The sequence below is a fragment of the Lepisosteus platostomus genome, chromosome 3, assembly GCF_059453375.1.
Source record: "Lepisosteus platostomus isolate fLepPlt1 chromosome 3, fLepPlt1.hap1, whole genome shotgun sequence".
Lineage (NCBI taxonomy): Eukaryota > Metazoa > Chordata > Actinopteri > Semionotiformes > Lepisosteidae > Lepisosteus > Lepisosteus platostomus.
This window is the reverse complement of record NC_142613.1, coordinates 12,679,308-12,706,405: the sequence shown is the minus strand read 5'-3', so window position 1 is coordinate 12,706,405 and position 27,098 is coordinate 12,679,308. Positions and strand designations below refer to the sequence as shown.

At 45.6% G+C, this 27,098-nt stretch overlaps 5 protein-coding genes across 11 annotated transcripts; 1 reads left to right on the top strand and 4 right to left on the bottom strand.

Annotated features, from left to right (window-relative positions):
• The first annotated feature begins 254 nt into the window (after nt 1-254).
• On the top strand, nt 255-2,582 carry ubl4a (ubiquitin like 4A). Its single transcript, XM_088624524.1, has 4 exons — nt 255-453; nt 1,033-1,138; nt 1,416-1,597; nt 2,053-2,582. Exons 1-4 carry the CDS (start codon nt 406-408, stop codon nt 2,161-2,163), a joined length of 447 nt encoding a protein of 148 aa, XP_088480650.1. The 5' UTR covers nt 255-405; the 3' UTR covers nt 2,164-2,582.
• A 1,652-nt stretch (nt 2,583-4,234) lies between these two features.
• On the bottom strand, nt 4,235-9,800 carry LOC148674429 (ras-related protein rab7-like). The gene is made up of 6 exons (XM_088624521.1): nt 9,586-9,800; nt 8,751-8,814; nt 8,428-8,554; nt 7,878-8,096; nt 7,489-7,617; nt 4,235-7,151 (listed from the first exon to the last, which is right to left on the bottom strand). Exons 2-6 carry the CDS (start codon nt 8,801-8,803, stop codon nt 7,062-7,064), a joined length of 618 nt encoding a protein of 205 aa, XP_088480647.1. The 5' UTR covers nt 8,804-8,814; nt 9,586-9,800; the 3' UTR covers nt 4,235-7,061.
• A 1,450-nt stretch (nt 9,801-11,250) lies between these two features.
• Nucleotides 11,251-14,934, bottom strand: LOC148674428 (ras-related protein rab7-like). The gene is made up of 6 exons (XM_088624514.1): nt 14,756-14,934; nt 14,020-14,211; nt 13,789-13,915; nt 13,385-13,603; nt 12,933-13,061; nt 11,251-12,298 (listed from the first exon to the last, which is right to left on the bottom strand). Exons 2-6 carry the CDS (start codon nt 14,070-14,072, stop codon nt 12,206-12,208), a joined length of 621 nt encoding a protein of 206 aa, XP_088480640.1. The 5' UTR covers nt 14,073-14,211; nt 14,756-14,934; the 3' UTR covers nt 11,251-12,205.
• A 3,063-nt stretch (nt 14,935-17,997) lies between these two features.
• On the bottom strand, nt 17,998-26,550 carry LOC148674427 (ras-related protein rab7-like). Of its 3 annotated transcripts, none has more exons than XM_088624516.1 (6): nt 26,419-26,550; nt 20,321-20,491; nt 20,090-20,216; nt 19,684-19,902; nt 19,229-19,357; nt 17,998-18,594 (listed from the first exon to the last, which is right to left on the bottom strand). In XM_088624516.1, exons 2-6 carry the CDS (start codon nt 20,371-20,373, stop codon nt 18,502-18,504), a joined length of 621 nt encoding a protein of 206 aa, XP_088480642.1. In that variant the 5' UTR covers nt 20,374-20,491; nt 26,419-26,550; the 3' UTR covers nt 17,998-18,501. The 3 variants fall into 3 exon arrangements, with proteins under 3 accessions (XP_088480642.1, XP_088480643.1, XP_088480641.1); XM_088624517.1 differs by having other exon boundaries at nt 20,321-20,432; nt 26,419-26,548; XM_088624515.1 differs by having other exon boundaries at nt 20,321-20,512; nt 26,419-26,527.
• LOC148674426 (ras-related protein Rab-7a-like) lies at nt 23,544-26,559 on the bottom strand. Of its 5 annotated transcripts, none has more exons than XM_088624508.1 (6): nt 26,419-26,559; nt 25,694-25,885; nt 25,463-25,589; nt 25,057-25,275; nt 24,589-24,735; nt 23,544-23,972 (listed from the first exon to the last, which is right to left on the bottom strand). In XM_088624508.1, the coding sequence occupies exons 2-6, from the start codon at nt 25,744-25,746 to the stop codon at nt 23,880-23,882; spliced, it is 639 nt and encodes a 212-aa protein (XP_088480634.1). In that variant the 5' UTR covers nt 25,747-25,885; nt 26,419-26,559; the 3' UTR covers nt 23,544-23,879. The 5 variants fall into 5 exon arrangements, with proteins under 5 accessions (XP_088480634.1, XP_088480638.1, XP_088480635.1 ...); XM_088624512.1 differs by having other exon boundaries at nt 24,607-24,735; XM_088624509.1 differs by having other exon boundaries at nt 25,694-25,864.
• Between the last annotated feature and the right edge of the window lie 539 nt (nt 26,560-27,098).

Sequence of the window (27,098 nt, the reverse complement as noted above, 5' to 3'; positions counted from 1 at the left end):
TTCTTCCTAGATTTTTTTTGGTTTACTGAAGACCAATGCAGAACTTCGTCGTTTTGTTTTCGCAATTTATACCTCCGTATACTCGAACCGGGAAACATGGTATTTAATCTTTCTACAAAATTACAAACCTAAGTATAAAAATCCTTTTCATTGGGCTTAATTAATAGGCAGAGTTCGTATTGATATTTATAGAAAAGCAAGTGTTTTCCGCTCATTGAGCAGAACTGTGAACTGTTCCTTTAAGGAAGGCCCGGCTTCTCTTAAAGCTGTAGCGCTCTCTACCGCTTGCCTGTTCACAGTCCCAGATGCTGAGGGTGGCGTATCTACAGGGTTTTATAAATAGACAATAACTTTACTGAGGTCCTTCAGGACACTAATTAACTGTAAAGGCGTCGTGAATGAAAAATGATACTGACTGTGAAACCACTTCAAGGGAAGGAGTGTAGCCTCCAGGTAAGCCGGACCGGAGCTTTCACTCTCGTGTGCTTCGCTGTGGGCTGGGCTGACACAGGAAATGCCGTGGCTGTTGCGGCCCTGCGTTAATGAGAATGGCGAAGTAGACCGGTATTTCTGAATGGAATTAGCAGAATGTCTCCTAAGTGTTACCTGTAAGGGGCAGGGGTTTGCCCCCAATAAATAAACCTGACTTCCTGCTTAATTATGTTTTAATTTCGAATAAAAAATGTAGCGTGCTGCCTAAAATCTATCCAAACCATTGTCAAACCCGGGAGACGCACCATTTGTCGAAAGGGTACGCCGGTTCAGTTATTTACCAGAACGGAAATGTTTATAGAGTCCGGGCAGTCTGTTGCCTGGAGACTGTGGTTTTTATTAAAAGAGCAGTTACTTCTCTTTTTCACGTTGATTTTGAGAGGAACTATGTCGACTGAAAGTATTCTTGCGACGACCCTATGAAGGAACGGTCTCCCAAGACACTTTACAGCTGCCTATTGTTGACCACGTTTGAACTGGCAATCGAGATTCTGAAGTGAAAGGTATTGCTTTGATTGACAACTCTGGTTTTCCTGCCAGGTCACCGAGGATGAGAAGGTGTCCACAGTGAAGGAGCTGGTCTCAGATAGACTGAATATCCCTCCCAATCAGCAGAGACTGCTGTACAAAGGGAAAGCACTTGCAGGTATGGGAGATGGGCAAACACATGGTGCAGTATAGGCTAGGACACACTCAAAAGTCTATGAGATAATGATACATTGAATCAAACACAAAACTGCAAGCAGTGATTTCAGTCTGGTTTTAGACACATTAAAAGTAATTGCACTTTACAATACTGTTGTGGTCTGTCAGTGAGTAAATGAAAAATACATTTGCCTCGTTTTAAAACAGCGTGTGGTGCGCAGCTGTTCTTGTGCTCCAGTCTGTCTCACTGTCGCTATTCTGTCATGCTGTGTTTCCAGACGAGCACAAGCTGAGCGATTACTCCATTGGGCCAGACGCGAAGTTGAATCTGGTGGTGAGGCCAGGAGGAGAGGCGCGGGGGGCAACTGCAGGGTCCAGTGTGTGGCACAGCCTGTCTGCTGTTCTGGCCAAACATTTCACTCCCACCGATGCCGCCAAAGTGCAGGAGCAACTCATCAAGGTATCAGAGCTGGTCCAGATGGTACTCTTGTACATCACACCACAGCTTGTAACAGAATGATATTGCGTTTCTCATGACTATCTCTCCAAGATAACTAGAGCATCTTCACCAACATACTAAATCCCATTTGATGTAGGATTCTTCTATTTCGTTCTTCTTCACTTTCTGAAGAAGACGTTTTGCATGATTGTTGGATGTGTTTTTTTAATGTTATCAGCCAGGATGATGTGACCAACTCCAACCTCTGACCAGCAGCTCTCATTGTGCGATAGGCTCAGAAATCTGAGAAACCTTAAGCTAGAAAAAATGAGAATCTAGAATCACTCATTTTCGGAGGTAGCTGATGTTAGTGTTCATTTTTTTACCCGGGTTGCTTCGATGAATGGCCAAACGACCTTTGGACGGGACGTTTTTTTTTATAATAATCACCCCCTAGTTCATCTTCTCCCTCCCAGGATTATGAGAGGTCCTTGCGGCAGCTGAGTCTGGACGACATCGAGCGCCTGGCCAGCCGAATGCTGCACCCAGAGACGGTGGAGAACATGGACATCTCCTTCCTGGACTGAGAGTCCGGGCCGGGGTTGGGGAGAGGGGGATCTGGCTGAGCAAAGGAGAATGAGTGCCCCAGGTGTGGCAGAGGTGCCCGAAGACCAGCCTCTACATGTGAATTGAGGGCACCTCGCTGTTGTTTTACACTACACCCCCTTGGCCAGTCCCGTTATGCTTTTGGTATTGTGGATGACCGCAAGGGGGAAAGACTGTGCTGCAGAACATACAGAGACCCCCATATCATATCTCCGCAGAACAGCCTTTGTCATTCTGATGCTCGTAGTCACCAGCAACACGTGTGGGAGAAGCTTAAGTGGTGGCTGAACATAGGCCCCACCTGGATCTGTACAGGGGGGGAGGGGGGCGGGGAGAGGGCATGTCATAGCTGCTGTTTGTTTTGTAAATATATCATTAAAATATTAAAAGAAAAGTCAAAGGATTTCTTTTCATTCTCAGAACAGGTCATTCATATGGGTGGTGTTTTTTGGGCGGGAGCAAAAGTCTGTGTGTTGGGACAGCAAATAATATAAGTGCTAAGGAGGAGGTAAAGGTTTATTCCATGCGGAAAGGAAAAGAAAATAGACACAGCGTTTCGGCTGTGGAGCCTTCTTCAGCGTCACCCGCAGAAGGCTCCACAGCCAAAACACTACGTCTCTTTTCTTTTCATTTCAGTGGTGGCGGTGGGGGGGTGTCCCCGTTACCTGTAAAGCACTTTGAGTGGAGTGTCCAGAAAGTATATATATATAAGTATATAAGTGTAAGCAATTTTTATAATTATTATTATTAATAAACCTTTACCTGTTGCTCTGCAGCCTACACAGCCACCTACTTTAGTGGGGCCAGCAGGGGGAGCTCACCCTGCGGTCTGTGTGGGTCCTAATACCCCAGTATAGTGATGGGGACGCTATACTGTAAAAAGGCGCCGTCCTTCGGATGAGACGTAAGACTGTGGTCATTAAAAATGCCAGGGCGTTTCTCGATAAGAGTAGGGGTGTAACCTCGACATCCTGGAAAAGCACTTTATAAGTGTAAGCAATTATTACTATTACGTGAACTTCATATAATTCCTAATACTTATATAGCGCTTTTTTGAACACTCCACTCAAAGCACTTTACAGGTAATGGGAACTCCCCTCCACAACCCCACCTGGATGATGTGCCAGTCCGCTTACCACACACCAGCTCTCAGTGGGGAGGAGAACAGAGTGATGAAACCAGTTTGATGGGGATTATTAGGAGGCCATGATTGGTGAAGGCCAGGAGGAAATTTGGCCCGGACACCGGGGAAATACATTCTTTTTGAATAACAACCTGGGATTTGTAATGCCCATGGAAAGTCGGGACCTCAATTTTATGTCTCATCCGAAGGACGGTGCTTTTTTTAAAGTCTAGTGCCCCTGTTGCCGTAATGGGGCATTAGGATTCGCACACCGCAGGGTGAGCCCTCCCTAATTGTCCTACTAAAAGCAGCAGGGTTTCCTAGTTGGTCTTGAGATCATTTTATCTTACATTTTTTAATGATTTAATTGTACTTTATATGTGCATTCGAATACTTCCACTGTTTACAAAAAAGTAAATTTGATTATTCTATCTTGTAACGAATGCAGTGTGCCAGAACATTTATTTTTTGGGATAAATGAAAAAGTTAAAGCTCAATAAGTAATAAAAGATGACAAAAGATCATCTAAATCAAGATCATTACCAGGACCTTTCTTTCGGTCACTACATTTTATAAATCTGAAATGGTTTACAGCAGCAAAAACATAAAACAGCCCAATTGCTCTCACTGCTCAGTTCCCGCTTCCTTTGATTGAAGCCCTTAAAATTCAAGACGGGGTAATACTGTGCAATCACTGTCTTTAGTACAGGTGCACTTCTATACTAACCCCAACTAAACATGATGAAGCAGATTTGCGACCTTACATTATACTGTTGTGTCAGGGTTTTGCTGTGGACTCGGGATAAGTAAAGCATCTGTAATGTATTTTAAATACAAGGAAAAAAAAATTAAAACAGCTGACTTAGTTTTCAAAGACTGAAAGAAAGAAAAGAAGCAAAGAAGGAAGACAAACACAATACTGGAGAATGTTTGTTGGCATTTAACCTTTATTTGACTGCTTCGAAGAGGCAATGATATTAACAGGTGATAAGACAGTTCAGCCTGAAGAAAAGGGAATCCTAGTTTTTTAACCTACATACAACACTTTTAAACTTTAATATAATGTATATATAAAATCAGTCAGGATCTTGATATATTTATATATTTATACATTAATGACTGTTAATGGTAATATACAAAGGCAAATAAAGACAGACCAAGTGAGAGAGAGAGACCATGACTGCACAGGCCTGAGCCCCATGATCCAGGCAGCTTCGGATCGCCCCTGCTGGGGACAAGCTGTGGACCGCGGCCCCGAGCAGTGCAGAGGGTTGTGATGAAGGCATTCGATTTTGAGCTTCAATAGAGCTTTCATCTCCGAAGTCCTACACAAACAGCTACCACTCCAAAAAAAAACAAACTATTATGTTATGGAAAAACAAAACATCTGCAGAAGCCATCTTATCAAGGCTGCTTTGTAATCACAGTTAAGAACCTCTTTCTAAACCATCTCTTGAACTGGAGGCTCTGTTGGAAATGGGAGGTAGAGACAGATGGGGAAGAGACCTGCAGCTGCACAGGATGCTTCCAGGGTCACAGGAGGGGCTTAAAGCGTCACACAGCACTAGACAGCTCCTAATTATCTCTGGGCTACAGGCAACTAAAAACATACAATAAGCATCTTTTATTAACTACATGAACTGAAACCAAGTTATTCAAATGTGGAAATGCAGCACTTTACATTCACGGGAACTATAATGCTGAACATGGGGCTTGGGCTGGTGTTAATTGTGCCGTGCAATTGCAGACTCATGCTGGGGTTCAAAGTTCAAGGGTCAGAAGGTTCACAGAGAGGCTCCCGAGTGCTGCAGGACTGACTCACTTTGCAACCTAGGCTTGTGCCTCTGCAGTCTAGCCCTCCTGCTATCTCCAGGACTCTAGTATCTGGCTACCAGCTCTGGGTTATGCCAGAGGGGTATCAAATTAAAAACCTAGACTGGCATACGTATTGTCAGTTAGCCTTCTCTAAGCAGCCACACTGGGAAAAATAGTCAGTGCATGCTCTACGGGAAGTCAGCCTGTTTAATAAAAAGTCAGACTTGTTTTCTTTCAAAACAGATCCCCTCCTTTCCAATTGATCATCAGCTGAATTCACAGAAACAAGACACTCTCCTACACATTTCTGAACACTGCCCAAAGGCTTTTAACATAGCTCTGACTCAGGATGGTATCTAATCACCCAGTTAGTCCATATATAGCTCTATATAGCACCTTCCATGCCATATCAGGGCTCTTCTATAGTGTTAACAACAGTAATCAAAGATAGGGTAACTACATGAAAACCCAAAGCTATTCAATGACCCAATGGAGATGATAGCTAACACATTCTGTTGAATCGCTGATCCTGTTTTTGTTTTCTTCATCACAACTTCATATTATGTGTTTGCGACTACAAAATGTCTTGACTGTCAAAGGCAGTTTCACGCTATCTCACAGCACTGACTCGGTGCAGAGTGCCCCCAGGTGGGGTTTCTCCTTCAGAGAGATTAGCTGCTGGACTGGGAGACACAAAGGTCTCTTTGAGGACTTAGAGCAAGCGCTTAGCTGTTGTCGGAGGATTCGCTGGCACGTGCTTTGGGAATATCACTGCCAACGAGGCGATGGGAATGAAATGATCGTGGGCACTGCAGTGATAAAAAAACATTAGTGATTGCCCAGGTGTTAAGCAATAGCATGAGCTGGTATAAAAACCCAGGTGCCTTGTAGACACAAATGGTGCTAAAATGAGAAGGACCCCATAGCCAGGGGTCTCACTGGTACTTCCACACATGCTTCCTACTCAAGCTGTCTATACACCGAAGGCAATCCATCGTGCTGATAATTTTACTGCAGAATCTGCTGATTTTTTTTTAACTTGAAGAGTGCAACATGCATTATAACCTTCATCCTTACCCGCAAATAATTTCAAAGAACAATCTTTTAAATAAATCCATATCAAAAGGGTGAATGCAATGGCAAAATAGCTTTGCTAATTTGCACAATAAATATCATATATATAAATCCATCTTTTGGTGCAGTAACCAGCAGTGAGTAACGCCTGTCCTGCCCATGTGCGTTAAGCAAGCGAGGAGACAGGCAGACACGAGCCCGACGTGAACCGAACCATTCCCACGACACTGTGTGCCCCCACGACAGTGCAGATCTGCGCGAGAGCCGCCAACGCTGAAATTAATAAACACGTTGGCAAAAGCGAGGAAATCAAGGTCCAGCCAAAGGCAACAAAAAAAAAAAAGTGATTCCCCTACAAAACATAATCAGAACACAAAGGCAGAAAAGGCACAGGAGCTGGCAAGAGACAGACTCTGTCTGCTGACTCTGGCTGTGGGGCCATCAGAATCGCAAGCATGTCCTCTACAGTCAGATTTACAGTACACATGAGCACTGATGAAGGAAGAACAAAGTAATCAAATGCAACTATGGATTGAGCAACTATAATAAGTACGGTGGTCATTTGCAGTTATCATCAGCATGGTCAATAATAATCATATGCATAAAAAAACAACTGGTGCAAAGTTAGCGCCGCAGGCGAACTGTGTGTGAAGGGGTTTCCCACTCTGGTACCCAGACTGTATTCCAGATCTCCTTACAGTTTTTCAAGGAATGGGTGACTTGGAATCCAGCATGCTGATTTGGACAATTTTCTTTGACAGGCAACAATGTACAGAGAAGTGAGGGGTTTCCACCTCTGTGACTAGCGCCTCCTCCTTCCCCATCTTCTCTCTCTCAGACTTCTGCCCCTTCCTCTCCTCCTGTCTCTCAGCAGCTGCAGGAATCGTTGGGGCCAGTGGGTTTGTCATCTCTCAGCTTGATCTGATCGGGGAAGTCGTAGGTCTCCACTTCCGTTTCCTGGAAGGCGACAAAAAAACGAAATGGAATTACAGTACCAATAAAACAGTACCCACATTCAGTCACTTCTCTACAAAAGTTTAATCCTCATGTTTCATAAAGTGAAGGGCAGACGGCCCTACAAATTCGAGGTTATCGACCACACAAACTATGAAAGTATGAAAGCCAAGCAGTGAGATCTCTCTCAGACCTCTGTGCTACTGGCACATCTCCACTGCCACCTTGTCTAACTCCTCATCTTCTAGCTAGTTGGCTTATTTGTCTCCAATTTACATGTTTGCTAAATGTAGAGGAGTGGAAAAAAAAGAAATGCATCATTCTCCCAGGAGGTCCGCACCTGTTTGAGCGCGTTGCGAGCAATGGTCTGGAAGGCCTGGTCCACATTGATGGCCTCCTTGGCGCTGGTCTCGAAGTACGGGATGCTGTTCTTGCTCTGACACCAGGCCTGGGCACGTTTCGTTGTTACCTGGTCAAGAGACAGATACTGCATCACTGCTCAGATTCTCAACACTGTCAGCCTACACACTGAGATGAAGACACATGCTGAAATCTACACGTGCAGCCTCAGTCCTCTTTTCTTCACACATTGTGACAATCCTGCTGTGCTCACAAAAAGGACTCCTGGATGAGGGTCTATGATTGAACCACAACACATTAACCTCTGATTTCTGATTTCTGCTGGATGTCTGCATCACTGAATTTGAGTCTCAAGAGCTCAGGACTGACCTGCCTGTTCTCCAGGTCAATCTTATTGCCCAGGACGACGAAGGGGAAGTTCTCTGGGTCACGGGGACTGGCCTGGATCAGGAACTCATCCCGCCAGCTGTCCAGCGTCTTAAAGGTGTTGGGCGCTGTGACATCAAACACCAACACGCAGCAGTCTGCTCCACGGTAAAATGCCACACCCAGGGACTGAAACCGTTCTTGTCCTGCAGTGTCCCAGATCTGCGACACACAACACCAAGGACATGCCACACAGAAACTAAACAAGCAAATCCTTCACTGCGACACAGTGAAATAGGGTGATAGTCAGGAATGCAGAACCACAGGCGAACAGACACGGGGAGGGGCCAGTCTGGGCAGAACCATAGGCGAACAGACACAGGGAGGGGCCAGTCTGGGCAGAACCATAGGCGAACAGACACAGGGAGGGGCCAGTCTGGGCAGAACCATAGGCGAACAGACACAGGGAGGGGCTAGTCTGGGCAGAACCACAGGCAAACAGACACAGGGAGGGGCCAGTCTGGGAAGAACTACAGGCGAACAGACTGCTCACCTGCATGGTGACGAGGCGATCATCCACCATGACCTCCTTGGTGAGGAAGTCAGCGCCGATGGTGGCCTTGTACTGGTTACTGAACTTCTTGTTGACATACTGGTTCATTAGAGAGGTCTTCCCCACCCTGCAAGCACACACACTGTAAGAGCGACACCCTACGGCACACAAAGAAACTAAACACTAAATAAAACAAAAACACCTGCGGACACACACACACAATCAGGCGGGTTGTGTCAGAAAGGCAAACATCTATCTGTTTGGGAGACAAGTAAGGTCTTTAACCATGGGCAACACTGGATGTGTGCGTAGTTCCTCCTTACCCTGAGTCTCCCAGGATTATCACCTTCAACAGCACCTTCTTGCGAGACGCCATCCTGAAGCCAGCTGGGAGAGCAGGAAGGGGAGGGAAGGGGGGGAGAGTGGGAGAGAAGCAAGCAAAAGTGAAAGAATTAAAAAAAACGTTTCAGTTTCCAATCCACTCCCTGTCCTGTACATGTCCCTGTGTACTGTAGAGCCTTCACTGGCTCTGACGCTGCCTAGGTTGTCCACTTGTCAGCATTTTGACAGCATCCAGCCCTTCCTGTCACGCCAGTCCGGCGGGGTGACTAACATCGCGGAAAGGTTGTGGCTTCATCCCCAGTACTTAAGAAAGAAGTGATGTCAAATGTGGGTCCCACGTCCTAGCGTTCATCATCCCAATGGAAACGGGCTGTATCTACCGTTCCTAAGCAAATTAAGTGACACCGCGGCGATTTATGCCAGAAAGACAGATCCCCCACATTTCCTCTCCCTGCTAGCACTGTAGGAAAAGGGCAAGTCACCGCCGCAAAAACAGAAAGGCACCACAAGGTCGGAATCCGAGAAAACTTCGACTATCACAACCGACATCGCTTCTCCGCTCTGGCGAAACGAGGAAGGTGTGATCTCAAGCACAGGAACCAGCACAACGATCGTTTCTCTTTCCAGGGGACGTCCGGCGAGCCACAGACAGAGCTGTAAAATATATCCTGTGCCTTTAATTTCTCACCTACGCCCGCGGCTGTCGTAACGAATGCTCCTGGTTCTTCTAGTTTTAAACCTCGAGGGAAAATATGATATCTCTACATAAATATACACCTATTTAATACATCGCTGTGAACACAAACACAAACTCACCGACAAAATCACCGTCCGCTCCAACACTTCCGGTGCGGCGCTGTCAGACTCGCAGGGACAGTGCGTGACAAAGCGGGGGCGTCCCTACACTTGCAGCCGCGTTACAAATAATATTTTTCTTTCGAGACACCAGAAAAATATATATTTTAAAAACGACCGTCTAGGAGCACATCCGCCGTTGTTGTGCTTCTGCCTCAATATGGCTGCAGCAAGTCACGAGGGGGTGACGTTGCCTGTAGGAACGCCCGCTCTCCCCCTGTCTGCGGAAAGTCCCAGGTTTTGACTCCTGTGAAACAGGCGCCATTGTGGCTCAAACGGAGAACCACGGGGCTGAGGGAACTAAAACTGACAATCAGAGCCAAAATGGGGGACATGGGCTCACTCTAATCTTGTGATACACGTGGGTGTTGCGAAATCAATGCTGTGGTTATAGAGCTGGTTTGGTTTCTCGCAGATGAGGAAGTTTGTTCTCCATTTGAGCACTGTTCCCTCTTCCGTGACTTTAACAAACAACATCCACACTTTTTGTTCACAGCTTATAGGCACTGTGAGCAGGGTGTGGAGAAGTGAGAGACCACACAGAACTGCTAAGCCTTTTGATTTTCATGAGTGTTTTCTATTCTCCTCCTGGGCTTGTATTAGCAGGAAGGCTAGTAGGACTGGGCTTCTGAAATAACACTGCTGGTGCTCCGTGACTATCCACACCCACAAAAGAGCTCACACTGTCTCTCAAAGGGTGGACAACCCCCCAACTCCCTTTCCGAGGTCATTTGGAAAACATGGTAAAGGAATCCTCCTGCACTTGCCTTACATCCTTACTTCTCCCAGTGGCTAATCCTATCACGAAAAAACAGGGACCAGGCCTACTAACCCGTCTTCCTATCGAATGAGGTTGTGCTCCCGAACACAAATTCTCCAATCCATCACCTGCACCTATTCTTCCAGACCTCTCTGCACAATTGTATCTTAAAACACAGTATCAGCTTACGTTTTCAAGTCTGTATATTTCCTAAATGACCACTGATGGCAGGACACCAGTCAGAAACTCATCAGAACAAACAGAAGGGAGCCTGGTGAGGGACACCAGGAGACTCAGTGGACAGTCTGTACTGACCTCAGAGAAACAGCGTCGTACACTGCTCTCCTCTAGAATCCCAGCAGGCAGGCAGCCTGGCGCATCACAGAGCAGGACTCACAACCTGCTGTCCTGACACAGGGAGCGGCAGGGGAAGATTCTGGAGCTCAGCTCTGCTCAGACTGGGGCCAGTGTCCCATGGAGATACAGTAAAGGATTGAGAACCCTGGAAATCCAAAATTACCACTACTGGCACACCGTGCAGAGACAGGGATACTTGAACAGTAAGTTGTGAGGAAGGAGCAAGTAGGATACAACAGCAGCAGGGCCTGTATGAGATGGTGAATCCTGACAGCACTGCTCTCTCTGAAGCACAGGGGCAGAATCACCCCAGAACCAGAACCTGACTGCAAACTGCATTCAGCCCAGAGTTCTGAAATGGGTCAATACATATAGATGGGTCCTGTATAATCTCTTCCATTGCCTCACTCTAAATGCCCTGTTGTCTCTCTCTGCAAGGTGAAACATATACGATGCATTGCAGAAGTGTGAATAGAATTCCCACACATTAAAGTACAGTTCCTCTCTCATTTAGAAAGTCAGTTGCTAGCATGGACCATTTTATTTTTACAGTGCTAAACAAAATGTTAAAACACACATATACATTGCAGTGTTACAGCTTTAAAAAGTCATAACCAGGCTCCTCTGTGTACACTGCATGTGGTCAGTCCAGGTTCTGGGGAGTTCCAATCCAAGTTTTAATAGGTCACCCTTGATCATCAAATAACAAAGAAGTGATCATTATATCAAGACGCTTCCTCAGTTCAAGTGGTCAGTTTGTGTCCTAGAAGCCTGTAAAGGGATCATATTTTTATTGACAAAGATATCAAAATGAGTTAATCAGACAATCACTCTGTTTACATGGCGATTAAATGTGACCTACAGGTCTGTCCAGAAGGTGGCTCTCCTGGACAAAGGACTGACATCAGCTGGGATACACAGCAAGGTCCAAGCCTTCTTAATGGAAGGGCCGATCTTTGTCCTAATCCAATAATTACACTCTAAATTTACAGTTGCAGCTCTTATAAGCATTTTTCCATTTTCTGAATCAAAGGACAAGTGGAATATTGCATGAGGATGGAGTAAATGTGTTTTCCTTAAACTGTTCCGGGGTTTCTTGCTGTGTCCTGCAATGAGTGACTTCACTGTCCAGAATGTGTCTCCAGTCTGGATGTTGACAGCCAGAGTGTACAGAGAAGTGAAGGGTTTCCACCTGGGTGACTGCTTCTTCTTCCCTTTTCATCCAAATTCAAATTCCAAGAGCTTTATTGGCAAGATCGATGAATCACGGTGCTGTCAAAGCAGGAAGGGAAACGCTACACTGGCCTGCCAGCTCTATGGAGTTTCCTCCCCCTCCACCGGTAGGACTGGAAGCTGAAAGAATTCTGGGACTGGACCTGTTATATTGCAGCAGACAGTGCTGCCCCTCTTTCAGCTCTCTGGTCTCTGTCCACTCCCCCCTGCTCTCCTCCCTCAAGCCCTCTCTCAGCAGTTGCAGCCACTGCTGGGGGTGGGCTCCTGTCTGTCCCTCAGGGTGATCGTCTCAGAGATGTCACTGAAAATCTCCACTTTGGCTACCTGGAAGACAAAAGATCACATCAGCAGCAGCAATAGTAGTATTTACACTAGAGTTCACTAAATCCCATGAGATAATAACTTGTGATCAGCAGTGAATAGAAAAGATATACAGTAGATAAAAAATGACAATTATTACATAACAATAGAAGTTTTAGGGAGACAGCCTGGGTATTCATCAATACTTTTATTTATTAACAAAAAGGTAAACACCCACGATACCCATCCTGCTGACAGGTGATTGATCCTGGAAGATCAAAGTGGTCAGTAACCATGGAAACCCAGCAGGGACGATTGGTCAAGAGAATCCAGAAACAGGCAGGATAGGTGAGGCTGGACAGTCCGCTGTTGCAGGTCAGTCTCACTGCCTTTCTGTCAACTAGATCGCTAGTCTTTCAGCCTGCGTATCTGTTGGTGTGACTGCAGTATTTTTTAAAGAGGGTTGTCAATCTTTGAGGTCTTCCGTTTACATCACATTGGCATATGTCTGAAATGTAAAGACTGAGTATAACATGCTCAGTATCCCATCTACCTGCCCAGATGTGTGACTTAACCTGTACAGGTGTGTGTCTGAATCTAACCAGGAGTGTGAATTAACCAGTAGAGGTTTGGATTGAACCTGCCCAGGGGAGCACACCTGTTTGAGCGCGTTGCGAGCGATAGTCTGGAAGGCCTGGTGTATGTTGATATCCTCCTTGGCGCTGGTCTCGAAGTACAGGATGTTGTTCTTCATCAGACACCAGGCCTGCGCGCTTTTCGTCGTTACCTACTCAAGACAGAGATACTGCATCACTGCTCAGATTATCAACACTGTCAGCCTACACACAGAGCCCATGACACTCTGGAAACCTACACTTGCGCGCTCCTCTTTACTATACACAGTGCAACGGGTGAAGAATAATTTAGCTGAAGCTTTCCAGTCCTGTTGTTGAAGCTGACCGGCAAAGACAGTCTCTTTGAAGAAATATCTCTATGGGTTTCATGCACTGATCAGCAAACCGCAATGAGTCCAGTAGCCCCCTTGTCTTCTTTAACCCTTCGTATGTCTGAGATCAGAGACACTCTGAGTTTTGAGAGCTCAGGGCTGACCTGTCTGTTTTCCAGGTCGATCTTATTGCCCAGAACGACGAAGGGGAAGTTCTCGGGGTCTCGGGGACTGGCCTCGATCAGGAACTCGTCCCGCAAGCTGTCCAGTTTCTTGAAGCTCTCGGGCTGCGTGACGTCGAACACCAGAATGCAGCTGTCCGCTCCTCGGTAAAACCCCGCCACCAGGGACGAGAATCGCTCCTGTCCTGCTGTGTCCCAGATCTGCAGCACAGCCACAGAGCACAAGAGCTCACAGCAGGCAGACATTAAACCCGAGTAGACAAACACTCAGCAGGTACTGTCACAAACTGATGGAGGACAAGCACACAGCTGGACAGAGAGATACACTGCCTGCATGATGACAGACGCATAGGAACAAGACACATAAAGACAGCTGAACAACTGACCTGTAGGATCACAAGTTGATCATCCACTATGACCTCCTTGGTGAGGAAGTCAGCACCGATGGAGCACTTGTACTGGCTACTGAACTTCTTGTTGACATACTGGTTCATCAGAGAGGTCTTCCCCACCCTGCAAGCACACACAGACACCAGCAGGGAGAAGAAGAGTGAGTGAGCACTAGCCTGGAGTTTGTGCGACGTGCAGAGTGTACTATTGTCGTGTCCTCTCCTCACCCTGAGTTGCCCAGCAGTATCATCTTCAACAGGATCTTCTTATGAGACGCCATCCTGGACCAGTAGAGAGAGACAGAGTGAGGGGGAAGAGTGGGAAAGAGGGAGAATCAGACTGAAAACAGCACGATGAAGGAGGACAGGGTGAGCATGAGAATGAGAGAGAAACAGAAACTGAGAAAGGGAGGATAAGAACTAGGAAAGGAGAATGAAAGGAGAGAAAAAAAGAGGAAAGGAGAGTGAGGGGGAGGGAGAATGAGAGAGGGAGGGACGAGAGAGACGCAAAATTGAAAGAATAATTAAATGTCTAATTTTCGTATCCATATTCTGTTGTTACAACATCTTTACAATTTAGCATTTGTCTGTAGAATGATCACTGAGGCAAAACTATTGTATAATCGAATGTAAACAGGTTGACCGCATAGACAAGGAACCAAAAAGCCCTGTCATACCAAACAGCTCTCGAGTGACTAAAACTGTGAGTTCAGTACAGCAAAATAAACATGGATCTCATTATCTCTAAAATCAGACAACACAGACCTCTGCTGAAACATGAAATCTCTAGATTGTTAACCTGGATGAGAGCCACAGGATAAATCTCTAGAATGATCAACTGCTACATTTACCTACCATCATCACTGTGGTTTGTATTGTTTTGTTGCAGGGATTGCAGTTAGTTTAGCGAACTTCTTGAGCCCCGAGGAGAATATTTAATCCAAAACCATAAACACAAACTCACCCTCACGATTTTGCCTCTGGTGCAACACTGTCAGAAGAGGACAGTGTGTGAAGGCAAGGCAAGTGGATTCTCTTGGTGTGGCTGTGCTGGGAGAAATATTTTATTTCTAACGATAGCAGTAGGGTTACAAAAAATGCTAGCTCTTCCCGTATTTCTGCTGAGGTGATGACTGTAAGTTTGTTTCTTTTGGAATGTAAACGAACAAGTCACCTTCAGTACAACACAGAAAGAAACAGAAAGAAAAACATTCTTTGGTATGGTCCTGCTTATCCAATGATTGTAGTTCAACAGAGCATTGTAGAGCCATGTCTGACAAGCAGACAGGTAGATACAAATTATGGGAATGAATATTAATGAGCTTTTACCAGTTAACTTGGGCTTTGACCCATTCACTGCTAACCTTGAGTTTATTTAAGCAAAAGGTGAAATTAGAGGTGTCTTTAGAGTCTGCTCCTCAGCATTGTGTAGCGGCAAGAGCTAATTAGTGTTTCTTCTCATAAATCATTGAAACCAACATGCTTCTTGTAATATAGATTGATACATGATCAAGTGGCATTACTCTAGCAATACGTGGCAGGATAGGGTCCTTAATTAGACCCATCTGGGTTGCAGCATGAGGCCTCTATTGTTACTGATTGATCAGCGTGACATTACATACACACTCTTGTGTTCACTGGGTACAATCATCAGATCAGACTGTCCCACCTCTAGCTACAGGAGAGCCATGTTCTCTGTTGATATTAGCCTGGAAACCTTGAGAGAGTCTCATGGCTTTGGTTGTTTTGGTTTAGGGCTTCTTTATTTCATGTGAACCTATTCCCCTAGTGAAATCTTTGATTTTGGAACTGATGGCTGATACTTTGTGGTTTTGATCTTGATCCTTGATCCTACATGTTTCCGATTATGCTCAAAAAGGGTTAAACACGTTTTTATTCTCTGTTATTCATGGAATGTATGTGTACTGTCAGAAAAGCAGGACAAATGGAGTTAAATCCATCCTTCTGCCATGTCTGCTGATATGCAAGGTGACTCCTGACAGAAGCAAGATCTCCCCCTGTTCATGAAACAACAAAAAAGCTACAAATGAATCCATCTGGGCCATTTTATTTATTTGGCTGCAAACACATTTATTGAATTATCTCATTCTGGTGTTTCTGGACGGATCCTGGGATATGCACTCAACAGCATGGGCTTGCTCCAGACTCCCACAACTCTTTGTGTCAAATAAGGCCTCTCGAGCTCCCTTTAATTTCCATTTCTATCCCCTAACCTGTGCTTGTTTTAAAGTCCTTAAGTGTCCCAGGATCACTTTGTAAATAACCCCCCAAGATTTTGAAGATGTCTTTTCTAAGAAGATTTTCTCATTTTTTAAACAAAGTGCAACAGTATCAGTACATGAACATCGACAGTAAAGAGGAACCCAGTACTCAGATAGAATAGGAGACAGTGAAAGAGTTACAGAAGGATGTGCTGCCAGACCACAGTGAAGTTCTGGATTGAGACCTCTGGAAGTATACCCCTTTTCAAGTCTCAGGAATGAGATCCTTGCTCTGAGGGGCAGCATGGTGACATGACACTTAGCTTTTGGTGCCCCCCCCACCACCACCACAGATCATAGGTCCAGGGTTCAATTCTGGTCTGAGGTGCTTCTGGGTGGAGTTTGGATGCCCTCCTAATTGTTGTGTGACCTAAGGCTTGGTTTTACAGGGATCTCTGAATTGCTCCTTGTACACCTGTGCTCACTGTGGACTTATGCCCATTGTCTGCAAGGTAAGGCTCTGGCCCTGTATTGGGCTACGCAGTTACTGAAAATAGATGGGGATCATCCTGACTCATTCATTGAGAAAACGGGGCTGCAGATTGTTCATTTTAGTTCCACTAAGCAAAATTCTGAGACAGGCTGAAAAGGCAAGAACCAAACATGAAACAGAAAACATCGTGGAAGCCAAACTGTCTGTTGAAAAATGGCTTAATTTTCACCAAGTGACCTGATAAACAAAACTGACAATCCTCCCAGTGTCCACCGACACCCACTCCACACTCTGACTCTCCTCCCAGTTCCATACACTGCATCTGTCTGCAACAGGTTTCATCACCTGACGTAAGAAGAGCGACACAGTGACAAAGTGGTTAGCATTGCTGCCTCACAGCACTGGGGAACTATATGCATGGAATTTGTGTTTGCACCAGAACAAACAGCAGGGAGCCAGGTGAGGGACACAGTGGACAGTCTGTACTGCCCTCAGAGAGACAGCGTCGTATAGTGCTCTCTGACTCCCAGCAGGCAGGCAGGCAGCCTGGCGCATCACAGAGCAGGACTCCCAACCTGCTGTCCTGACACAAGGAGCGGCAGGGGAAGATTCTGTAGCTCAGCTCTGCTCAGACTGGGGCCAGTGTCCCATGGAGATAGAGTATAGGACTGAGAACCCTGGAAATCCACAATTAACACTACTGGCACACCGTGCAGAGACAGGGATACTTGAACAGTGAGTTCTGAGAAAGGAGCACGTAGCATACAACAGCAGCAGGGCCTGTATGAGATGGTGAATCCTGACAGCACTGCTCTCTCTGAAGCACAGGGGCAGAATCACCCCAGAACCAGACCCTGACTGCAAACTGCATTCGGCCCAGAGTTCTGAAATGGGTCAATAGATATAGATGGGTCCTGCATAATCTCTTCCATTGCCTCACTCTAAATGCCTTGTTGTCTCTCTCTGCAAGGTGAAACATATACGATGCATTGCAGAAGTGTGAGTAGAATTCCCACACATTAAAGTACAGTTCCTCTCTCATTCAGAAAGTCAGTTGCTAGCATGGACCATTTTATTTTGACAGTGCTAAACAAAATGTTAAAACACACATATACATTGCAGTGTTACTGCTTTAAAAAGTCATAACCAGGCTCCTCTGTGTACACTGCATGTGGTCAGTCCAGGTTCTGGGGAGCTCCAATCTAAGTTTTAATAGGTCACCATTGATCATCAAATAACAAAGAAGTGATCATTTTATCAAGTCGCTTCCTCAGTTCAAGTGGTCAGTTTGTATCCTAGAAGCCTGTAAAGGGATCATATTTTTATTGACAAAGATTTCAAAATGAGTTAATCAGACAATTACTTTGCTTACATGGTGATTACGTGTGACCTACAGGTCCATCCAGAAGGTGGCTCTCCTGGACAAAGGACTGACATCGGCTGGGATCACAGCAAGGTCCAAGCCTTCTTAATGGAAGGGCCAATCTTTGTCCTAATCCAGTAATTACACTCTAAATTTACAGTTGCAGCTCTTATAAGCATTTTTCCATTTTCTGAATCAAAGGACAAGTGGAATATTGCATGAGGATGGAGTAAATGTGTTTTCCTTAAACTGTTCCGGGGTTTCTTGCTGTGTCCTGCAATGAGTGACTTCACTGTCCAGCATGTGTCTCCAGTCTGGATGTTGACAGCCAGAGTGTACAGAGAAGTGATGGCTTTCCACCTGTGTGACTGCTTCTTCTTCCCTTTTCATCCAAATTCAAATTCCAAGAGCTTTATTGGCAAGATCGATGAATCACGGTGCTGTCAAAACAGGAAGGGAAACGCTACACTGGCCTGCCAGCTCTATGGAGTTTCCTCCCCCTCCACCGATAGGACTGGAAGCTGAAGGAATTCTGGGACTGGACCTGTTATATTGCAGCAGACAGTGCTGCCCCTCTTTCAGCTCTCTGGTCTCTGTCCACTCCCCCCTGCTCTCCTCCCTCAAGCCCTCTCTCAGCAGTTGCAGCCCCTGCTGGGAGTGGGCTCCTGTCTGTCCCTCAGGGTGATCGTCTCAGAGATGTCACTGAAAATCTCCACTTTGGCTTCCTGGAAGACAAAAGATCACATCAGCAGCAGCAGTAGTAGTATTTACACTAGAGTTCATTAAATTCCATGAGATAATAACTTGTTTTCAGCAGTGAATAGAAAAGATATACAGTAGATAAAAAATCACAATTATTACATAAAAATAGAAATTTTAGGGAGACAGCCTGGGTATTCATCAATACTTTTATTTATTAACAAAAAGGTAAACACCCATGATACCCATCCTGCTGACAGGTGACTGATCCTGGAAGATCAAAGTGGTCAGTAACCATGGAAACCCAGCAGGGACGATTGGTCAAGAGAATCCAGAAACAGGCAGGATAGGTGAGTCTGGACAGTCCGCTGCTGCAGGTCAGTCTCACTGCTTTTCTGTCAGCTAGATCGCTAGTCTTTCAGCCTGCGTATCTGTTGGTCTGACTGCAGTATTTTTTAAAGAGGGTTGTCAATCTTTGGGGTCTTCCATTTACATCACATTGGCATATGTCTGAAATGTAAAGACTGAGTATAACATGCTCAGTATCCCATCCACCTGCCCAGATGTGTGACTTAACCTGCACAGGTGTCTGTCTGAATCTAACCAGGAGTGTGAATTAACCAGTAGGGGTTTGGATTGAACCTGCCCAGGGGAGCACACCTGTTTGAGTGCGTTGCGAGCGATAGTCTGGAAGGCCTGGTGTACGTTGATATTCTCCTTGGCGCTGGTCTCGAAGTACAGGATGTTGTTCTTCATCAGACACCAGGCCTGCGCACTTTTCGTCGTTACCTACTCAAGACAGAGATACTGCATCACTGCTCAGATTATCACACTGTCAGCCTACACTCAGAGCCCACGACACTCTGGAAACCTACACTTACTGGCTCGCTCCTCTTTACTATACACAGTGCCACGGGTGAAGAATAATTTAGCTGAAGCTTTCCAGTCCTGTTGTTGAAGCTGAAGTACAAAGACAGTCTCTTTGAAGAAATATCTCTATGGGTTTCATGCACTGATCAGCAAACTGCAATGAGTCCAGTAGCCCCCTTGTCTTCTTTAACCCTTCGTATGTCTGAGATCAGAGACACTCTGAGTTTTGAGAGCTCAGGGCTGACCTGTCTGTTTTCCAGGTCGATCTTATTGCCCAGAACGACGAAGGGGAAGTTCTCAGGGTCTCGGGGACTGGCCTCGATCAGGAACTCATCCCGCAAGCTGTCCAGTTTCTTGAAGCTCTCGGGCTGCGTGACATCGAACACCAGAATGCAGCTGTCCGCTCCTCGGTAAAACCCCGCCACCAGGGACGAGAATCGCTCCTGTCCTACTGTGTCCCAGATCTGCAGCAGAGCCACAGAGCACAAGAGCTCACAGCAGGCAGACATTAAACCCGAGCAGACAAACACTCAGCAGGTACTGTCACAAACTGACGGAGGTCAAGCACACAGCTGGACAGAGAGATACACTGCCTGCATGATGACTGACACACACAGGGACAAGACACATAAAGACAGCTGGACAACTGACCTGTAGAATCACAAGTTGATCATCCACTATGACCTCCTTGGTGAGGAAGTCAGTACCGATGGTGGCCTTGTACGGGCTACTGAAGTTCTTGTTGACATACTGGTTCATCAGAGAGGTCTTCCCCACCCTGCAAGCACACACAGACACCAGCAGGGAGAAGAAGAGTGAGTGAGCACTAGCCTGGAGTTTGTGTGACGTGCAGAGTGTACTATTGTCGTGTCCTCTCTTCACCCTGAGCTGCCCAGCAGTATCACCTTCAACAGGATCTTCTTACGAGACGCCATCCTGGACCAGCAGAGAGAGACAGAGTGAGGGGGAAGAGTGGGAAAGACAGAGAATCAGACTGAAAACAGCATGATGAGGGAGGAGAGGGTGAGCATGAGAATGAGAGAGAGACGGAAACTGAGAGAGGGAGGATAAGAACTAGGAAAGGAGAATGAGAGGAGAGAAAAAAAGGGGAAAGGAGAGTGAGGGGGAGGGAGAATGAGAGATGGAGGGAAGAGAGAGAGTTGCAAAATTGAAAGAATAATTAATGTCTAATTTTCGTAACCATATTCTGTTGTTACAACATCTTTACAATTTAGCATTTGCCTGTAGAATGATCACTGAGGCAACACTATTGTATAATCGAATGTAAACAGGTTGACAGGATAGACAAGGACCCAAAAAGCCCTGTCATACCAAACAGCTCTCGATTGACTAAAACTGTGAGTTCAGTACAGAAAAATAAACAGGGATCTCATTATCTCTAAAATCAAAAAATGTTAACTCTTCCCGTATTTCTGCTGAGGTGATGAATGTACGTTTGTTTCTTTTGGAATGTAAACGAACAAGTCACCTTCAGTACAACACAGAATGAAACAGAAAGAAAAACATATTCTTTGGTATGGTCCTGCTTATTCAATGATTGTAGTCCAACAGAGCATTGTAGAGCCATGTCTGACAAGCAGACAGGTAGATACAAATTATGGGAATGAATATTAATGAGCTTTTACCAGTTAACTTGGGCTTTGACCCATTCACTGCTAACCTTGAGTTTATTTAAGCAAAAGGTGAAATTAGAGGTGTCTTTAGAGTCTGCTCCTCAGCATTGTGTAGTGGCAAGAGCTAATTAGTGTTTCTTCTCAAAAATCATTGAAACCATCATAACACTGAAAAATGCTTCTTGTAAAATAGATTGATACATGATCAAGTGGCATTACTCTAGCAATACGTGGCAGGATAGGGTCCTTAATTAGACCCATCTGGGTTGCAGCATGAGGCCTCTATTGTTACTGATTGATCAGCGTGACATTGCACACACACTCTTGTGTTCACTGGGTACAATCATCAGATCAGACTGTCCCACCTCTAGCTATAGGAGAGCCATGTTCTCTGTTGATATTAGCCTGGAAACCTTGAGAGAGTCTCATGGCTTTGGTTGTTTGGATATAGGGCTTTTTTATTACAGGTGAACCTATTCCCCTAGTGAAATCTTTGATTTTGGAACTGATGGCTGATACTGTGTGGTTTTGATCTTGATCCTTGATCCTACATGTTTCCGATTATGCTCAAAAAGGGTTAAACACGTTTTTATTCTCTGTTATTCATGGAATGTATGTGTACTGTCAGAAAAGCAGGGCAAATGGAGTTAAATCCATCCTTCTGCCATGTCTGCTGATTTGCAAGGTGACTCCTGACAGAAGCAAGATCTCCCCCTGTTCATGAAACAACAAAAAAGCTACAAATGAATCCATCTGGGCCATTTTATTTAATTGGCTGCAAACACATTTATTGAATTATCTCATTCTGGTGTTTCTGGACGGATCCTGGGATATGCAGTCAACAGCATGGGCTTGCTCCAGACTCCCACAACTCTTTGTGTCAAATAAGGCCTCTCGAGCTCCCTTTAATTTCCATTTCTATCCCCTAACCTGTGCTTGTTTTAAAGTCCTTAAGTGTCCCAGGATCACTTTGTAAACAACCCTCCAAGATGTTGAAGATGTCTTTTCTAAGAAGATTTTCTCATTTTTTAAACAAAGTGCAACAGGATCAGTACATGAACATAGACAGTAAAGAGGAACCCAGTACTCAGATAGAATAGGAGACAGTGAAAGAGTTACAGAAGGATGTGCTGCCAGACCACAGTGAAGTTCTGGATTGAGACCTCTGGAAGTATACCCCTTTTCAAGTCTCAGGAATGAGATCCTTGCTCTGAGGGGCAGCATGGTGACATGACACTTAGCTTTTGGTGCCCCCCCCACCACCACCACAGATCATAGGTCCAGGGTTCAATTCTGGTCTGAGGTGCTTCTGGGTGGAGTTTGGATGCCCTCCTAATTGTTGTGTGACCTAAGGCTTGGTTTTACAGGGATCTCTGAATTGCTCCTTGTACACCTGTGCTCACTGTGGACTTATGCCCATTGTCTGCAAGGTAAGGCTCTGCCCCTCTGTGGCCCTGTATTGGGCTACGCAGTTACTGAAAATAGATGTGGATCTTCCTGACTCATTCATTGAGAAAACGGAGCTGCAGATTGTTCATTTTAGTTCCACTAAGCATAATGTTGAGACAGGCTGAAAAGGCAAGAACCAAACATGACAGAGAAAACATCGTGGAAGCCAAACTGTCTGTTGAAAAATGGCTTAATTTTCACCAAGTGACCTGATTAACAAGACCGACAATCCTCCCAGTGTCCACCGACACCCACTCCACACTCTGACTCTCCTCCCAGTTCCATACACTGCATCTGTCTGCAACAGGTTTCATCACCTGACGTAAGAAGAGCGACACAGTGACACAGTGGTTAGCATTGCTGCCTCACAGCACTGGGGAACTATATGCATGGACTTTGTGTTTGCACCAGAACAAACAGCAGGGAGCCAGGTGAGGGACACAGTGGACAGTCTGTACTGCCCTCAGAGAGACAGCTTCGTATACTGCTCTCTGACTCCCAGCAGGCAGGCAGGCAGCCTGGCACATCACAGAGCAGGACTCACAACCTGCTGTCCTGACACAGGGAGCGGCAGGGGAAGATTCTGGAGCTCAGCTCTGCTCAGACTGGGGCCAGTGTCCCATGGAGATACAGTATAGGACTGAGAACCCTGGAAATCCAAAATTACCACTACTGGCACACCGTGCAGAGACAGGGATACTTGAACAGTGAGTTCTGAGAAAGGAGCAAGTAGCATACAACAGCAGCAGGGCCTGTATGAGATGGTGAATCCTCAAAGCACTGCTCTCTCTGAAGCACAGGGGCAGAATCACCCCAGAACCAGACCCTGACTGCAAACTGCATTCGGCCCAGAGTTCTGAAATGGGTCAATACATATAGATGGGTCCTGTATAATCTCTTCCATTGCCTCACTCTAAATGCCTTGTTGTCTCTCTCTGCAAGGTGAAACATATACGATGCATTGCAGAAGTGTGAGTAGAATTCCCACACATTAAAGACGAGATCTTCTCTCATTCAGAAAGTCAGTTGCTAGCATGGACCATTTTATTTTGACAGTGCTAAACAAAATGTTAAAACACACATATACATTGCAGTGTTACTGCTTTAAAAAGTAATAACCAGGCTCCAAGAGCTTTATTGGCAAGATCGATGAATCACGGTGCTGTCAAAGCAGGAAGGGAAACGCTACACTGGGCTGCCAGCCCTCTGCCAGGAGGTTCCTCCCCCTCCACCGGTAGGACTGGAAGCTGAAGGAATTCTGGGACTGGACCTGTTATTTTGCAGCAGACAGTGCTGCCCCTCTTTCAGCTCTCTGGTCTCTGTCCACTCCCCCCTGCTCTCCTCCCTCAAGCCCTCTCTCAGCAGTTGCAGCCCCTGCTGGAGGTGGGCTCCTGTCTGTCCCTCAGGGTGATCGTCTCAGAGATGTCACTGAAAATCTCCACTTCGATTTTCTGGAAGACAAAAGATCACATCAGCAGCAGCAATAGTAGTATTTACACGAGAGTTCATTAAATCCCATGAGATAATAACTTGTGTTCAGCAGTGAATAGAAAAGATATACAGTAGATAAAAAATGACAATTATTACGTAAAAATAGAAGTTTCAGGGAGACAGCCTGGGTATTCATCAATACTTTTATTTATTAACAAAAAGATAAACACCCACGATACCCATCCTGCTGACAGGTGACTGATCCTGGAAGATCAAAGTGGTCAGTAACCATAGAAACCCAGCAGGGACGATTGGTCAAGAGTATCCAGCAACAGGCAGGATAGGTGAGGCTGGATAGTCCGCTGCTGCAGGTCAGTCTCACTGCCTTTCTGTCAACTAGATCGCTAGTCTTTCAGTCTGCGTATCTGTTGGTGTGACTGCAGTATTTTTTAAAGAGGGTTGTCAATCTGTGGGGTCTTCCGTTTACATCACATTGGCATATGTCTGAAATGTAAAGACTGAGTATAACATGCTCAGTATCTTATCCACCTGCCCAGATGTGTGACTTAACCTGTACAGGTGTGTGTCTGAATCTAACCAGGAGTGTGAATTAATCAGTAGAGGTTTGGACTGAACCTGCCCAGGGGAGCACACCTGTTTGAGCGCGTTGCAAGCGATAGTCTGGAAGGCCTGGTGTATGTTGATATTCTCCTTGGCACTGGTCTCGAAGTACAGGATGTTGTTCTTCATCAGACACCAGGCCTGCGCGCTTTTCGTCGTTACCTACTCAAGACAGAGATACTGCATCACTTCTCAGATTATCAACACTGTCAGCCTACACATAGAGCCCATGACACTCTGGAAACCTACACTTGCGCGCTCCTCTTTACTATACACAGTGCCATGGGTGAAGAATAATTTAGCTGACGTTTTCCAGTCCTGTTGTTGAAGCTGACGTGCAAAGACAGTCTCTTTGAAGAAATATCTCTATGGGTTTCATGCACAGATCAGCAAACTGCAATGAGTCCAGTAGCCCCCTTGTCTTCTTTAACCCTTCGTATGTCTGAGATCAGAGAAACTCTGTTTTGAGAGCTCAGGGCTGACCTGTCTGTTTTCCAGGTCGATCTTATTGCCCAGAACGATGAAGGGGAAGTTCTCGGGGTCTCGGGGACTGGCCTCGATCAGGAACTCGTCCCGCAAGCTGTCCAGTTTCTTGAAGCTCTCGGGCTGCGTGACGTCGAACACCAGAATGCAGCTGTCCGCTCCTCGGTAAAACCCCGCCACCAGGGACGAGAATCGCTCCTGTCCTACTGTGTCCCAGATCTGCAGCACAGCCACAGAGCACAAGAGCTCACAGCAGGCAGACATTAAACCCGAGCAGACAAACACTCAGCAGGTACTGTCACAAACTGACGGAGGACAAGCACACAGCTGGACAGAGAGATACACTGCCTGCATGATGACTGACACACACAGGGACAAGACACATAAAGACAGCTGGACAACTGACCTGCAGGGTCACAAGTTGATCATCCACTATGACCTCCTTGGTGAGGAAGTCAGCACCGATGGTGCCCTTGTACTGGCTACTGAACTTCTTGTTGACATACTGGTTCATCAGAGAGGTCTTCCCCACCCTGCAAGCACACACAGACACCAGCAGGGAGAGTAAGAGTGAGTGAGCACTAGCCTGGAGTTTGTGCGACGTTCAGAGTGTACTATTGTCGTGTCCTCTCCTCACCCTGAGCTGCCCAGCAGTATCACCTTCAACAGGATCTTCCTATGAGACGCCATCCTGGACCAGCAGAGAGAGACAGAGTGAGGGGGAAGAGTGGGAAAGAGGGAGAATCAGACTGAAAACAGCACGATGAGGGAGGAGAGGGTGAGCATGAGAACGAGAGAGAGACGGAAACTGAGAGAGGGAGGATAAGAACTAGGAAAGGAGAATGAGAGGAGAGAAAAAAAGAGGAAAAGAGAGTGAGGGGGAGGGAGAATGAGTGAGGGAGGGAAGAGAGAGAGACGCAAAATTGAAAGAATAATTAATGTCTCATTTTCGTATCCATATTCTGGTGTTACAACATCTTTACAATTTAGCATTTGTCTGTAGAATGATCACTGAGGCAACACTATTGTATAATCGAATGTAAACAGGTTGACAGCATAGACAAGGACCCAAAAAGCCCTGTCATACCAAACAGCTCTCGAGTGACTTAAACTGTGAGTTCAGTACAGCAAAATAAACAGGGATCTCATTATCTCTAAAATCAGACAACACAGACCTCCGCTGAAACATGAAATCTCTTGATTGTTAACCTGGATGAGAGCCACAGGATAAATCTCCAGAATGATCAACTGCTACATTTACCTACCGTCATCACTGTGGTTTGTATTGTTTTGCAGTAAGTGTAGTGATCTTCTTGAGCCCCAAGGAGAATATTTAATCCAAAACCATTAACACAAACTCACCCTCACGATCTTAGCCTGTTTCCACAACTCTGGTGCAACACTGTCAGAAGAGGACAGTGTGTGAAGGCAAGTGGATTCTCTTGGTGTGGCTGTGCTGGGAGAAATATTGTATTTCTTACGATAGCAGTAGGGTTACAAAAAATGTTAGCTGTTCCTGTATTTCTGCTGAGGTGACGACTGTACATTTGTTTCTTTTGGAATGTAAACGAACAAGTCACCTTCAGTACAACGCAGAAAGAAACAGAAAGAAAAACATATTCTTTGGTATGGTCCTGCTTATCCAATGATTGTAGTTCAACAGAGCATTGTAGAGCCATGTCTGATGAGCAGACAGGTAGATACAAATATGGGAATGAATATTAATGAAATTTTACCAGTTAACTTGGTAAATGGGCTTTGACCCATTCACTGCTAACCTTGAGTTTAATTAAGCAAAAGGTGAAATTAGAGGTGTCTTTAGAGTCTGCTCCTCAGCATTGTGTAGTGGCAAGAGCTTATTAGTGTTTCTTCTCATAAATCATTGAAACCAACATAACACTGAAAACTGCTTCTTGTAAAATAGATAAATACATGATCAAGTGGCATTACTCTAGCAATACGTGGCAGGATAGGGTCCTTAATTAGACCCATCTGGGTTGCAGCATGAGGCCTCTATTGTTACTGATTGATCAGCGTGACAT